The 13,486-nt window shown below is 51.0% G+C and overlaps 3 protein-coding genes across 3 annotated transcripts; all 3 read left to right on the top strand.

The window, feature by feature from the left end:
* Nucleotides 1-1,783: 1,783 nt before the first annotated feature.
* On the top strand, nucleotides 1,784-2,353 carry PHYSODRAFT_306561 (hypothetical protein; the record flags this gene model as incomplete). The annotated part of the gene is made up of 1 exon (XM_009538639.1): nucleotides 1,784-2,353. The coding sequence occupies one exon, from the start codon at nucleotides 1,784-1,786 to the stop codon at nucleotides 2,351-2,353; it is 570 nt and encodes a 189-aa protein (XP_009536934.1).
* Nucleotides 2,354-2,940: 587 nt separating this feature from the next.
* Nucleotides 2,941-9,134, top strand: PHYSODRAFT_528273 (hypothetical protein; the record flags this gene model as incomplete). The annotated part of the gene is made up of 4 exons (XM_009538638.1): nucleotides 2,941-3,267; nucleotides 3,928-4,069; nucleotides 5,720-6,084; nucleotides 8,892-9,134. 4 exons carry the CDS (start codon nucleotides 2,941-2,943, stop codon nucleotides 9,132-9,134), a joined length of 1,077 nt encoding a protein of 358 aa, XP_009536933.1.
* Nucleotides 9,135-11,716: 2,582 nt separating this feature from the next.
* PHYSODRAFT_288881 (hypothetical protein) lies at nucleotides 11,717-12,208 on the top strand (the record flags this gene model as incomplete). Its single annotated transcript, XM_009538637.1, has 1 exon — nucleotides 11,717-12,208. The coding sequence occupies one exon, from the start codon at nucleotides 11,717-11,719 to the stop codon at nucleotides 12,206-12,208; it is 492 nt and encodes a 163-aa protein (XP_009536932.1).
* Between the last annotated feature and the right edge of the window lie 1,278 nt (nucleotides 12,209-13,486).

The raw sequence follows: 13,486 nt of genomic DNA, 5'->3' as shown, positions 1-13,486 counted from the left end.
CGTCTCGGCTACAATCGGCATTATGCTGACAACGCACGTTCATGCGGGCAACGTTGATGTATTTCAAGAAGCAACTTTCAAGCACAAACTCGCGAGGGTCATTACGTCGAGAGGAGTGCGCTTTCTCTCCGTGTAAAATGCAATCATACCAGCTCCTCTGAACACGATTCCACGTCATTCCACAGGGCATACATCGCAGCGAAGTCTGAGTCGGTGAACGCCAGATCGCAGCACATTCGGCAGATAACCAAGTCAGTAGAACTTCTCGAACTGATAGTGTTTTAATCAAAGAAGCTGGCTGAGTGTACATTCTACACGAGTCATTCTATGGTTGGCTACCGACGTCCCGCTCTGGGCGCCACTTCACTCTAGTTTTCGCTGCCTCCAACGCAACCGCAAGCATCAATGGCGCTACTCTACGTTTGTTCTCCTTCTTCTCGGTGCTACACTAACATCGACGGCCCAAGCCGGCTACGTGGATCTCTACAGCGAGGTCAACTTCCAGCACAGACTCACGAAGTTCACTGACACCTGCTACAGCCTCTCGAAGTGCGAAGTTGTCGACGAACACGCCATGTGCGCCAAGTGGAGTGGACTTCCGGATACCGGGACCACCACCTATGCGTTCTACAGCAGCTACGTGTTGGAAGTGCTGCAGGCACGTAGGTGTAACCCCATGGTGGGGGTACACGGTTACGACACCAGAGTCGTACCCACGACAGATCTTTAGGAGATTCTAGAAGCTTGGTAGGGGCGACCGCCCAGGAGGACACGTAGAGAGAGAGAGCTCACTTCTCGATTGGTAAAGCCACTGACGAGGCCCCCGGCGGGGGGCCGAAACGCGTCTGGCACGCGTTCAATAGCGAGGTCGTACATGCATGCTCCAAGTACTTCCTACACTACGACTGCAATTATTAAAGACTCCGATTATTAAGTTCTGGCCAGAGCGACGCCAATCCCGACTTCCCGAAATGGCCGGCACGATCTCAGCGTCCAACGTGAGAAAACTTAAAGGGGCTGGCCACCTGAAATACGTTTGTGGAGAGAGAGAAATGGCCAACACCACCACCACGGAGGCGCCATAACCCTCACGGGTGGAGAAGGGATATTTATCAAAACCCAAACAAACAGGTCAGCATTTATCAAAACCCCACACAATAAGGATAAGGCGCATTTATTGGCTAAAATGCAGTCAAGTGCATTATGGACAGTAACGACGGTGCTGTAACGTACCGTGTTATCATAACTCGGTAGTGTTAATCCACAGACACTATGTTGTCATAACTCGCTAAGGTATTATGCTGCGGTTCTAGTGCCCTTCGTGCTGGTGGTGCGATAACCTTCTCTGTTTCATTCAAACTTTCTACAACAATAATTCTACAACAATAAACCTCCTTGCAATAACACCCTGAATCAAGGCAGTGTCATTTTATTTGTAGGTGCTTAGGAACAGTTAGAGGGCCTGATCGCCCCTGACATCGCGTGCGGTCTCCCACGTTGCGCTTCTAACCTCAACACACATCCGAACTTGCCGACAACTATAGTACCCGATCTACAAACGTATTCTGTACGTACTTCGAAACACCCGCTCATTTCTCTCAACTACCGACAGGTATGTGCAGCAAGTACAACCCTCAGCCTACACACGCGAAATCAAGTTAAGGATGATACTTCGAAGCGCGCGCTCTCGCATTTTGTCCACATATTTTTGCGGAATCTCCATATCCAGTAACACCATCCTTCAAATGAATTGCCTTTGTGATACTTATTTACACCCGTGCCAATGCCTATCTCGCACTTCTCAATTGTCCTCACAGCCAACAACTCGACTAGCAACACAGATCTAATGAAAGATTTGCAACTCCATGCTTCATCATCGTCAGCATTCTGTTCATCGCCACAGCTCAAACGAGTTGGGTGGAGCTCTACAAGGGTGCAGACTACAAGCACAGGCTTTCAAGGCGACCAGTGCTACAGCTTCGCACGCAAGAAGCTGAATGACGCCGTCACGTCTGCCAAGTGGGGCGGACTGACTGAGAAGATGGTCGACGGCGGCGACGCAATGATCGCGTTCTACACGGACCGAGACTGCCTGGAGCGCAACGTCTGGTGGCGGTCTAAGACGCAGAGCGACGACAACCTCTATTTCCCCTCGAACTTCCGGCTGGATGGGATCAACGACGAGGTTTCGTCCTTCATGGTCTGGCACAAAAGTACGAAGAAGGTTGGGAACGGCAGGCGGGATATCTGTGCGACCGAGTCCGGTGAAATCGTTGCTGCGACTATCAACAACAGCGCATCTGGAAGCGGAAGTGGCGCTTTTGACAATGGCACAATCGCTGCTTTGGCTTAGCGTTTGTGAGGCTCCGGCTGGCAAAGACCCCCTCAGCTTTTACTGTTTCGTGCAAAAGTACTGCTCCTTGCCAGAAATCCAATTTATTTTCTTCGTTTAAATTATGACGACGCGGACTTCTATGTACTATGAGTTGGGAAAACTGAGTAGATTTTAAACATTACCAGGTACAAAGTTGATCATTGCAGGATTGACCGGTTGTGCGTCAAGGAACTGCAATGCAGGAAACGCCGATTGATCTTTTTGATCGTGTCCACTCGGTCGTTTCAGAGCAACTAAGAATACATTCCCCGACAGAACCCACACGATCCCAGCTGTAGTGAGTGTAGTAAAGCTTCTCCATCCGTAGGACAGCCCCGTTAAGCGGTTATCGTCAACTAACGAGCGTGGAGGCTAGCAACGAAACCTCGCCTCGTTCCCAACGTTTTAGTACGAAAAGATACGTACTGGAGATTCGTGAGATTCACCTTCATCCCATGCTTTGTCACAGGAGGAGAATTTCATCCCGTGCCAACTGTCACAGATCAAAGATAGCGCGCTTCAATGCTGCTCTCACTTGTCCTTCCGCCATCGAACTAGAACTACTCATGACGACACGTCCATCAAGAGCTCTCCGGCAAAAAGCTACCTTCGGAGCCTCTGTCGGCATTTCGTTGGCGTTGTGCGTTCAAGCGGGCTACGTCGAGCTCTTCCAAGACTCAGCGTTCGAGCTCAAGCTCGCGAGCGTCAATGATGTGCAAACGGACGTCTGCTACGATCTCGTTTGCGCTGACTCGTCCTCGGCTGCGATGTCTGCCAAGTGGGAGGGTCTGCCAGAGACCGGAATCGCGTTCGAGGGCGGAGCAGCTATGATTGCGTTCTACAGCGACCGAAATTGCTCTTCCGAGTACAATGGTGGCCAATCGATTCGCAGAGTGACGGAGATCTGGGCTTCCCCACCTTGTTCCCCTTCAACATTTCTTCTTTTCTGGTGATCAATGCGTGGAATGTTGCAAGTGTGGAGTCGACATGCCCCGAACCTGCCACGGTCGACACTCGAGCCGCATCAATTGAGTAGTGTTCGCCCCAACAAAAACTAGACGGGCAGGACTACTAATAGAGATTTCCCTTGCATGATAATACAACTCATTGTGCTTCAAGTACCGCAGATTATACGACTGCTCTAGAACTGATAAAACCACTGATGCTGCATGCGGGCACGTGGGTGGATACGGATTCAACACATTTCATTGTACCGACCGACGACCGACCATTTCACTCACCTTTTCGCCACCTCCGACGCAACCGCAACCGCGTCAATGACGATTGGCTACTCGACGATTGTTCTCCTGCTTCTCGGTCTTACACTGGCGGAGACGACCCACGCCGGCCACGTGGATTTCTACAGCGATGTAAACTTCAAGCACAGACTCACGAGAGTCACGGATGTAGCGTTCGACACCTGCTACACCTTCACCAACTGCGAAGCCCTCGACGAGCACGCAATGTCCGCCAAGTGGAGCAGGCTTCCGGACACCGGCAACACCAACATCCTGTTCTACAGCACCCATGACTGCAAGGCCCCCAAAATGAAGTACTGGAAAGTCGGCATCCAGGACGACGCCGATCCTAACTTCCCGACAAACTTTCAACTGGACGGGATAGCCAACGCGATCTCATCGTTCAACGTGATAAAGAACGGAGGGACTGATCACGTTGAATACATTTGTGGGATGAGTGAAATGGCCAACACCACCACCTCTACTACAGACTGAAGGCAGGCAAAACCAGCCCCACGGGTGAAGAAGATGAAGAAGGTCAGTCAGTTATCATAAGCATAGTCACACTGCCACTCTCAGCTGAACTTTACGCAAGGTTAGTGATGTTGTTGAAACAAACATGAATTCAGTAGTTCGAAGCACTACGCTAAAGTGCGGAATACGTCGCTTGGGGTTGCAACACCCCGACACAATCGATTGATAAGTGAAACTCGTCTTCGTTCATGGTGTAAATAGTTTAGTTGCAGTAGCAAGTTCATAGCTACTGGTGTTATGAATGAGCGGGCTGGCAGTAGCGCTATGAGCAAACCATTTAAGCTACGCAGGTCCGATATTTTATTGTATCCAATGATAACCCTGTCGGCTGAGGGGGCTATAATTCCTTCGCACTGCGCCGAAGCGTTAACACTACTCGAGGAATTGCTCGTATACACGGTTCTCGCAGAACGCGATGGTTTTGTCAACATCGATGAAGTTCTTGTCGTACACGATGAGCAACACGATTTTGTCGTTGATGCCGGCAGCTGCGAAGTCGGTGGGGAAGGTCTCGCCGTAGGTCTTGTAGCCGTGGTCCCTTGCAGTTCTTTTTCGTGAAAAATACCAGGAGCGGCGGCACCGCATGACCAGACGCTTCTCTGGCCATCCGTTCCAGTCCGCCGAATAATCAGCAATTTGCTACCTGCTGCGAATGCCGTTTTGTTTCTGTGACTTAGCGCTGTCTGTGGCAATCCTTAGCGCAAAAGTGAAAACCAAATCCAAAGCGTATGTGTACACTAGACACGTTTGATGCAACACATTTTTTCGGTAAGGCTTAATGTATTTTTTTTTTCGAATGCTCTAAACCTCTGATGATGCAAGAGGTGACGTGGTGGCTTACTTTGCCGTTCGGAACTGCTGATTGCGCAGGTGTGTTGAGGAAGAAATTGCGTCATACAAAGCGTTCAAATATTTTCCGTAGCCCCTGATACAGAAACTTCTACCACACGTCAATGTACTTTTGGCCACGAACGCTGTCAGCAAGATCATGGGGGGATGTCACTCACCCTCTTCACCTTGTGCATCTTCTTGATCTCGTCTCGTGTCGCGGGGACGTCGACCTGGATCGGCCTCTATCAAGATACCCACTTCAGCGATCTCGTTTTGAGTCTTCACGACGTCAAGACTCAAACTTGCTACAACCTCCTGTGTGACGGCGTGAACAACGTCATTTCGTCCGCCACTTGGCTCGGATGGACACCTACTTCTTCCGACGGCACTCTACCGGTTATCAAGTTCTTCATGGACAAGGACTGCAAAGGGACGTCGCAAGGATACAAGGCCAGTGGGGATGCATACCCGTCAGACTTCGCAAAGGATGGAATGGACAACAGAATCACGTCGATGATCGTGTACGCCAGGAATGGGATCGACGTAGACAAGACCATCACCTTCTGCGAGGGCAACACGGAGCGAGCAACCATCAACGCGAACACCGGTAATTCCACGCTCGTCCATGGAAGCACAACCTCAAGTGGTACGGTTGATCCTATGTTGACTTCAACCGTATAACCACATCTTCTAAGTCAGAGCGCCGTGACATGAAGTATTTTAGCTGACTAGAATCTTGGAGCGCAGTTCGATACCAACGATTACTTGATAAATATGAGAACGATCCTGTGTCTTCACTTTCTCATTCTTCAATCTGCGTCCTTCCAATGCCCAGACATTTTCACGCCCATGCCTGTGACGATGACCTCGCTGTTACTCTTGTTGGCGTTTGCAGCTTCATGTTCGGTCACCTCGGGCGAGTTCTCGGGGCAGATCAATCTCTACCGAGACATCAACTACCGGAACAATCTCGCACTCTTCGCCTTCACGAGGTCTAACCGGTGCTTCAACCTGGCGTGCGGTGACTACAACAACGCCGTATCGTCCGTCTCGTGGTCAGGACTGCCGACGTCGGCAAGCTACGACGGCGAGAAGAATGCACACATCGTGTTCTACGTCGACACATACTGCACGGGCTAGAGCAAGAGCTTCTCGACTGCGTGGAACCGCGTGGCGTCTTTCGTGGATACGACATCAACGATGTGGTTTCGTCTTTCATGGTGCTCGAAACCTCCGACGAGATCGAGAATGGGAAAACCAGCATCTGCAGTAACTCGAGAGCCCTCCGTGCCAGCGTGAACTCACCGTCTGAGTCCATCTTAGCATCGGCGTCTTGTTGTAAGTGAATCAACTACGTGTTTTGGGCCCAGTAACACATTTAATACATCCAGTTGTGTTTGTTTGAACCTGTAAGCGCCCAATTCCTCGTTGCGTTGGTGTTTGGGTCCTGGTTGACGCTGAGCCGGGTAACAGTCTTTATCGGCAGCGCACGCGCTACTCAGTTTGTAACTTGCGCAACCCACAGATCATGGAGTTGCTAGCAGCACTAAGCTACTTCATGGCAGTGTTCCTGGTTACCGCCGTCCACAGCACAACCCCTTACACTATTGATGCGACTTCGGAAGACGAGTCCGCGGTGAACGGCTCTACGTGGACAGGGCAGCTGAAGCTCTACAAGGACGCGAGCTTCCGGTCACTGCTGATCACCATCACGTTCAACACGGCCAACTTGTGCTTCAACTTGGCCTGCGGGGACATCGAAGACGCGATCTCGTCGGCTTCGTGGACAGGTTTGCCGCTTGCAGCTTCCTTTCCTGGCGGGACGACTTCACTGCTCAGGTTCTACCGAGGCATCGACTGCACAGGAGACAGTCAAGGGTGGCCGACCTCCTTTGAGAAGGCCCCGAACTTTGGCGCTGTTGGAATAAACGATGTGGCTTCTTCCTTTATGTTTCTACAGTACGCAACTGGAGTGGAGAATGGCGTCCAGAAGATCTGTGACTACACGATGACCAGTAGTAACGATTGACTACAAGCCTAGGATATTAAAACAGAATGTGCGCCAGTAACATGCTGTGCATTATTTTTTAGTTAGTCTCGTGTAAATTACTCAACGCTGTGCAAATTTGTAGCTCGGGAGACAAAGAGTCCATTGCACCGAAGCGATCAGATCAGAAGGAGAGAGCTAGAGTCGGGTCTTCTTCGAGAATCCCATCCGTGCCCACACTGGTCCAGTCGCAGACATTCGACTTACCCCGCTTGGAGATTGCAGCACTCGTCGTGTCCTTCGTCTTGACCATAAAGGACGACACCTTGCCGGCCAACTCGTTGAAGTTCCTAACAGCCACAAACTTGGAAAGCTGAACGGTTCCTCTGAGGCCCTTGCAGTTGCTTCTGCTGTAGAAGACGAGCGTGTCCGAGCTGGAGGTCGGGATCTTGTCCCACTTGGCAGACGCTGTTTTGTCGTTCAGAGAGTCACAGACCAAGTTGTAGCAGCGGCTGGCGTAGTTGAACTTGATGGTGGCGAACGAGTTCTTGTATTTGGCGCCGGAGTACAGCTTGAGGACTGCGTTGAAGTCTGCGTCACTAGCAGCGAGCGCGGAGCCGAGAAGCCCCAAGCAGATGCACCAGTACCAAAGGGGCTGCATTGCTACTAGTTGAACGCGAATTGGGAAGTGAAAACGGTTGGGAGCTGCAAGGCGCTATGTATCGTGAGGTAAAGCTTCGCAAACTATGCTTGTATCTGCGAATCGTGAACATACAGGATCTGGTGATTTTCATATTTTTTGCAAATAACAGGTTGGTTAAAAATCTGCATGCTTTCTCAACTTATATCAAGCAGAATTTTACAGTCTTTCACGCTGCAAACTCCGATGGTATCGATAATTGGAAAAACCGTATGTGCGGCAAATCAACCCAAAATATAGATTACGATTCCCGTGCGTTAGTTTTAGCTGGGCTAGCTGGGTTAGAACAGTGGGTTCGACGCAGCAACTATCTTCTGTTTTATTTTTTTGTGCTTGCAGCGAACACTAGTTGAATCCATTCTGAGATATTTATGGCGAGCTTGAGGTCTACCCCCACATGGACGTTAAAGGTAGAGGTGCCCAGTCAGTGCTAATTAATTTGGTCTGTGGAAAACGGTGAGGCTTCTTATGTGCATTGGCCTGGTCCCTTTTCGGCTTTTACTATAAGATTCGGAACCAGGCGTCGTTTCGGAAACTTGCATCATACAGAGCATTTGATCCTGCTGAGTATTTCCTGATACATAAACTTCTACCAAAATGAGTTTTGTATATGACCGCACACACCAGCAGAGAAAATCAGGGATGCGACCTATCTTCGTCAGTCATTACTGATTTCATCTTGTGGGCAGGGGGCACCGGTCTGGATCGGTCTCTTCCATCCCTTTGAGTGAGGCACCACCCTTAATTATACGCTCGTCAAAGGAAGCTCACCAGGAATATTAATCAAAGGGCACTCCGAGGTACGTTCGTACGTCAGATAACTGCATACTTCATGGAATTCGAAGAAGCAGCGACGAATTCTTTATTAACATACTGGGAAAACAGATATGGATAGTCATGTTTCGATATAAATGCACGGATGACGATGAATATTACCAAATACATTGTCTTATGCTCGCATTCCTCAATCTGCGCCCTCCCAAGACCAAGAAGTGTTCACGGCCCTCTACAATGTGTGAGTTGATGGCCTCGTTCCTTCTCACCCTGACTGTCGCCGCCTCACTCGCTGCAGGTGACTTCTCCGGACAGATGGAGCTCTACCGAGACACCTACTATCGCTCCAGCCTCGCATCGATCAAGATTACCAAGTCGAACCGCTGCTTCAACTTGGTGTGCGAAGGCTACAACGATGTGGTATCATCCGCTAAGTGGACGGGATTGCCGAAGACAGCAACTTACGCCTATGATCCCGACGCGCACGTGGTCTTTTACATCGACGGGGGCTGCATTGGCGTGAGCAAGCGCTTCAGGACTACTATGGGCGGCGTGTCGACCTTCGAGGATATCGTCATCAACGATGCGATTTCGTCTTTCATGGTGGTCGTAACCTCGAATAAAATCGAGAATGGGGAAACCAGTATCTGCGACGAGTTGACCACCTTCGACACCAGTGTGAACGCGACAGCGTGAGTCCATTCAACAACGGAGGGTTGTCGTAAGTGTGTCAACATCGTGGTTTGGGCCTCGTGACACATTTTAATACAGCCATTTGGTTCTGTTTCAACCGACGTCGTCGAGCGGACTTGAAAAATGCGACAAGGTAGATGTTCTACCACTACCTGTGGCTCACGTGGGTTCACCGTCGCTAGCAGCGACACGCTATCGGGTCCATGACTGCGGTGATACCAAGGTGAAACCTGGAATACACTACACCAGGGGCGGACCCAGAACCAAAATCTGAGGGGGGGCCGGGCCAAAAACAGGGGGGTAAGTCTATATGCGGCTCAAAAATAGGGGAGTACGTCGATCCGACAGCTCAGAAATAGGGGGGGGGTAAGTGTGATGTCTTCCCAAAATCTGGGGGGGGGGGGGGCCCTAGTTTGTATGTAGGTCCGCCCCTGGGTCTGCCTCGCTGTTCTTGTTCTGCTGAGGAGACAGCCAAGGGTAGCCGACATTCTTCGAGAAGGCTCCTAGCTTTTGCGTGGTTGGCATAAACGGCGTAGCTTTTTCCATCATAATTCTGCAGTTCACAACCGAGCTGAAAAATTACATCCAGAAAATCTACGACTACAAGGTGATTAGCGTCAAGTATACTACAGATGGTATTCGGACTGCGGCAATCTTAGTGTCAAGGCTCGTTCCGTGAATTGGGCTAGCCACCCATTAGGTTCTACGTAAATCGCATTTTAAAATGACAACAGCTGCCCCGGTCACACCGTACCGTATAGTTGGGAGTCAAATTAATGACAACATTTCGTCTATCACAGTGCTACATACCTCTGCGAAGAATGAGAACGGAATTCTAAGCATGTATGTGCACGAATGAAGCGATGCATTTCAGTCGTTTTGTTTTGTAAACGGTTGAACTCTATTCATTAATTGGTACGCGGTGCTCCTCATTCGGTAGCAACGAGAGCTATGCGTAGGCTGGAATAGCTAACGAAGTTTGTGTGAGGTCAGTGGGGGCATCTCCACGCCGTCGCAATCGCCAAAGCAACAATTCAACGAGTAGCAAAGTGGCACGTTGCACGAAGAAGCTCTAATCCCTACTAGTTACTTGCTCACTACAATATGTTTTTCTTGTAAATTTGCGTTTCCATTATCTCCTGCGCTTGCTTCGCAGCCGCATTCTCTGCTAAATTGACTTAAAGCCTACCAGGATGCTGACGAACCTTTCACCCGTTAACCACCATCATATCTGCGCACGCAAACGTTGTTGGAATATACAATCAGACAGTGTCAAGTCCCAGCCCGAAGGGACGACGACCGGGGCGCCTGTATGGTGTAACGGTCTAACGAGCTATGTTCTACAGGTGTGTTGTGAGTTCAATCCCCGCGGCGCCTCACCTTTTCCAACAAACGTTTGTTTGTTTCTTCCTTTAACGTTGACTTCAGCAACTTGGTACTAGACGCACTTGTGCGCGAGGGGATAAAAGAAGTGAGGGTTCGTTACTGCTGACCGTACTTGGTGCGCGCGTTCGGCACTAAGTCCAGCACTGAAAGCACGCGTTGTACTTTTTTACTTAAGAATAGTTGAATTGGCACCGCGCGCGGCGACAACTGACAACGCTGATCAAAAGGACTTGTAGGGAGCTCGGTATTGCTGATCTCGACAGCCCTCGCTTTCCAGATGTTCTCCATCTATCACGATGGATGGAAATGGAGAGCACAGGCGACAATCAGTTAGCTTCGGTTACCAGGACCAGTTTTCCGGCTTCACGCTTCAGTTACCGAGGTGCCTAATTAATCCGTGTTGGGCTCGCCACAATAGGGTTATTGCTATCCCAGAAATATTTTGTTGTTGAAGCGACATACCGGGTAGATACAGCGGCTTCTAGGCGAACCCAGGAGATCCCAACGGATAAAAATACTTCGAAGTAAGTATACTACTTCGTACTTCCTAGCTCAAGATGTAATTAAATAAAATTTAACCCGACACTCTTTTTATCCTAGCGTTCGAGGAGCCTAGCGTTCCGCGTCAAGTAGTCACAACTGCAAATTGAAAAATATGGTGTAGCTAGCTCAAAACACACGGTTGGGTATTGCCGGGTATGTCCGTATTGTCTGAATTCCATAGAGGTGTCATATTGCTCATGAGAACTACGAACCACCAGTCCGTGTACCCCGAACTAAACACCTCCTCTCACTCAGTAGAGCTGTGGTGATTCTGCACAACATGTTTTATCATGAACCTATTTGATCATCATCTTGTAGGTTCGTGGTGACAAAAAATGCGCACAGCATGTCAACACTGATGACATGCAGTGTACTTTGGACGCCAAAGTTTGTACTCCTCCCAGCACCTCTCGACACGTATGGAACCTTTACTCATATTGACGGGACACCCAGCGTTCTGTCTAAGCAGCTGTACGAAATTTACTCATATTGATGCGGTGCATCAGGGCCAACCCTCCATTCGAGTCCAGGCCCCAACTAAGGGCACCGTTCGTTCATTCTACAACTTTCTTCGTAGCCCTCAAAGCATACTATCGTCGTAGGGCCGTCCCTACCTTCGACTCGTCAGCCCCTCCCCCGATCTATTCAAAGCAAGCATGCGCTCTGCCGCTCTCGTGGTCAACGCGGCTGCCATCCACTCCAACTGCACCGCCCAATCCACCGCGGCATCGGTCCCGGCAGCGGTGGGGCAGCCGGATGCGGTGCATACACCCGGTGATGCCCTTCACGCCAAAAGATTCCTGCGTACGAGCCCTCTGGACGACGACGAAGAGAGAGTGAACTGGTTCAAATCTAAGCTTGACGCCGGCTCGGAAACGTTCAGCAAGACGAAGAACAAGGCGTTGGTGGATAAATTGAACGACCCCACGTTTTACAGCGAACTTGTGATGGCCGACAAGGTCAAACTGTACGAAACGTTCGCGTCGTGGAAAGGCTTGGGGATTACGCTAGAGCACCTCACTGCAAGTGTAACGGGGTACAATCAAGTGTCCCATTACATGAGGAGTGACGGGTGTCACTCTCCCGAGTACATGGTACATGGTACCAGTAGCTCCGCAAGCCAATTGCGTGGGCTTTTGTATAGTTAACTTGTAGTTTGTATTACGACCAAGTTAACCTCTACCAAAATACAGTCAGTCATATAACCTACTCCTTTGTAGCAAACCGTTCCCTTTGAGGCCGGGAACTGGTGAACTGCTGTTCACCTGGATAGTAATATCCGCACGCACTTCCTCTGTGCATTGTGCTGTGTGACCCCGTCGCACTTGGTAGCACTTGTAGTCAATTCTACGCCTACGCGGGTAGATTGGTCTACCTGAATCCTCGGTGGCTCAGGTCTGTGAGCCACGATGGCCCGAAGTGAGTTTCCTCACTTGACTGACTCGCAGTTCGAGTCGGTGCGGAAGATGGCGGGCATCTTCGGAAGAGATGCCCTCCGGAGCTTGGCGGCGGCGACGCCAGCCGAGCAGGTCGAGCGGGTGAGCGCGTTTGACGGGTACGAACGCGGGCTCATCGCTCATGTGCAGGGAAACCTGCTGGCTCAGATGAGTGAGCCCAAACGGGTGCAGCCTAAGCCTCTGCGGCTAGCCGTGCCTCCGTTCGAAGGGAAGGAAGGTGAGAACCTTCACTTCTGGATCCGGGAGACCGAGATCGCAATGAGCGCAGGTCTCATCTCGGCCGAGAACCTTCGAGTCGCCTTCGCGCTCTCCAATCGTGGCGGACGTGCAGGACTTGTGTGTATACGCGCGAAGCGATGTCGCCTGGATGTTTCACATCCTGGGCTCAGCTGTGTGAGCAGCTTCGAGCCGCTTTTCTCCCGGCGAACAACGAGTTCCGCCAGCGCTCGCGCTTCCTTGCCTGCAAACAAGGGGAGCGCGAGCTGTACGCGTACGTACAGGAGATGCGCACGTTGGCAACCTCGCTGGTGGGGAACCCGCTGGCGGAAGACGTTAAGATGACAGTCTTCGTGGACGGCCTGAAGGTCGGTCCTGCGCGCACGCAGTTGTTCCGCGTGCGCACCGCCACCATGGAGGAGGCGATCCAAGTCGCCCTCCAGGAAGAGTACAGCCACAAGCAGGCTGGTGCTCTGGCTGTTGTACAGCCTGTGGTCGCTGACAGCGAACCAGAACCCATGGATCTGAGTTCGGCTGAGCAGTACTCATCCCGCTGCTACGGCTGCGGCGGACTAGGACACTATCAACGTGTCTGCCCATCGCCTGGGTCTGGGAAGAAGACCTACCCGAAGACCAGAGGGTCGAGGGGGCGCCGACGCCATGCACCGTCAGGTGCTCAAGGGGGACACAACCACCAGTAAGGACGAGGGCCTTGCTGGGGTTGGCCCGAGTCTTTGTGATGGGTGTACGGAA

This window comes from Phytophthora sojae (assembly GCF_000149755.1).
Source record: "Phytophthora sojae unplaced genomic scaffold PHYSOscaffold_12, whole genome shotgun sequence".
Taxonomy (NCBI): domain Eukaryota; phylum Oomycota; class Peronosporomycetes; order Peronosporales; family Peronosporaceae; genus Phytophthora; species Phytophthora sojae.
Note: the sequence above shows the minus strand (reverse complement) of the source record. Positions and strands in the feature narration are given on the sequence as shown.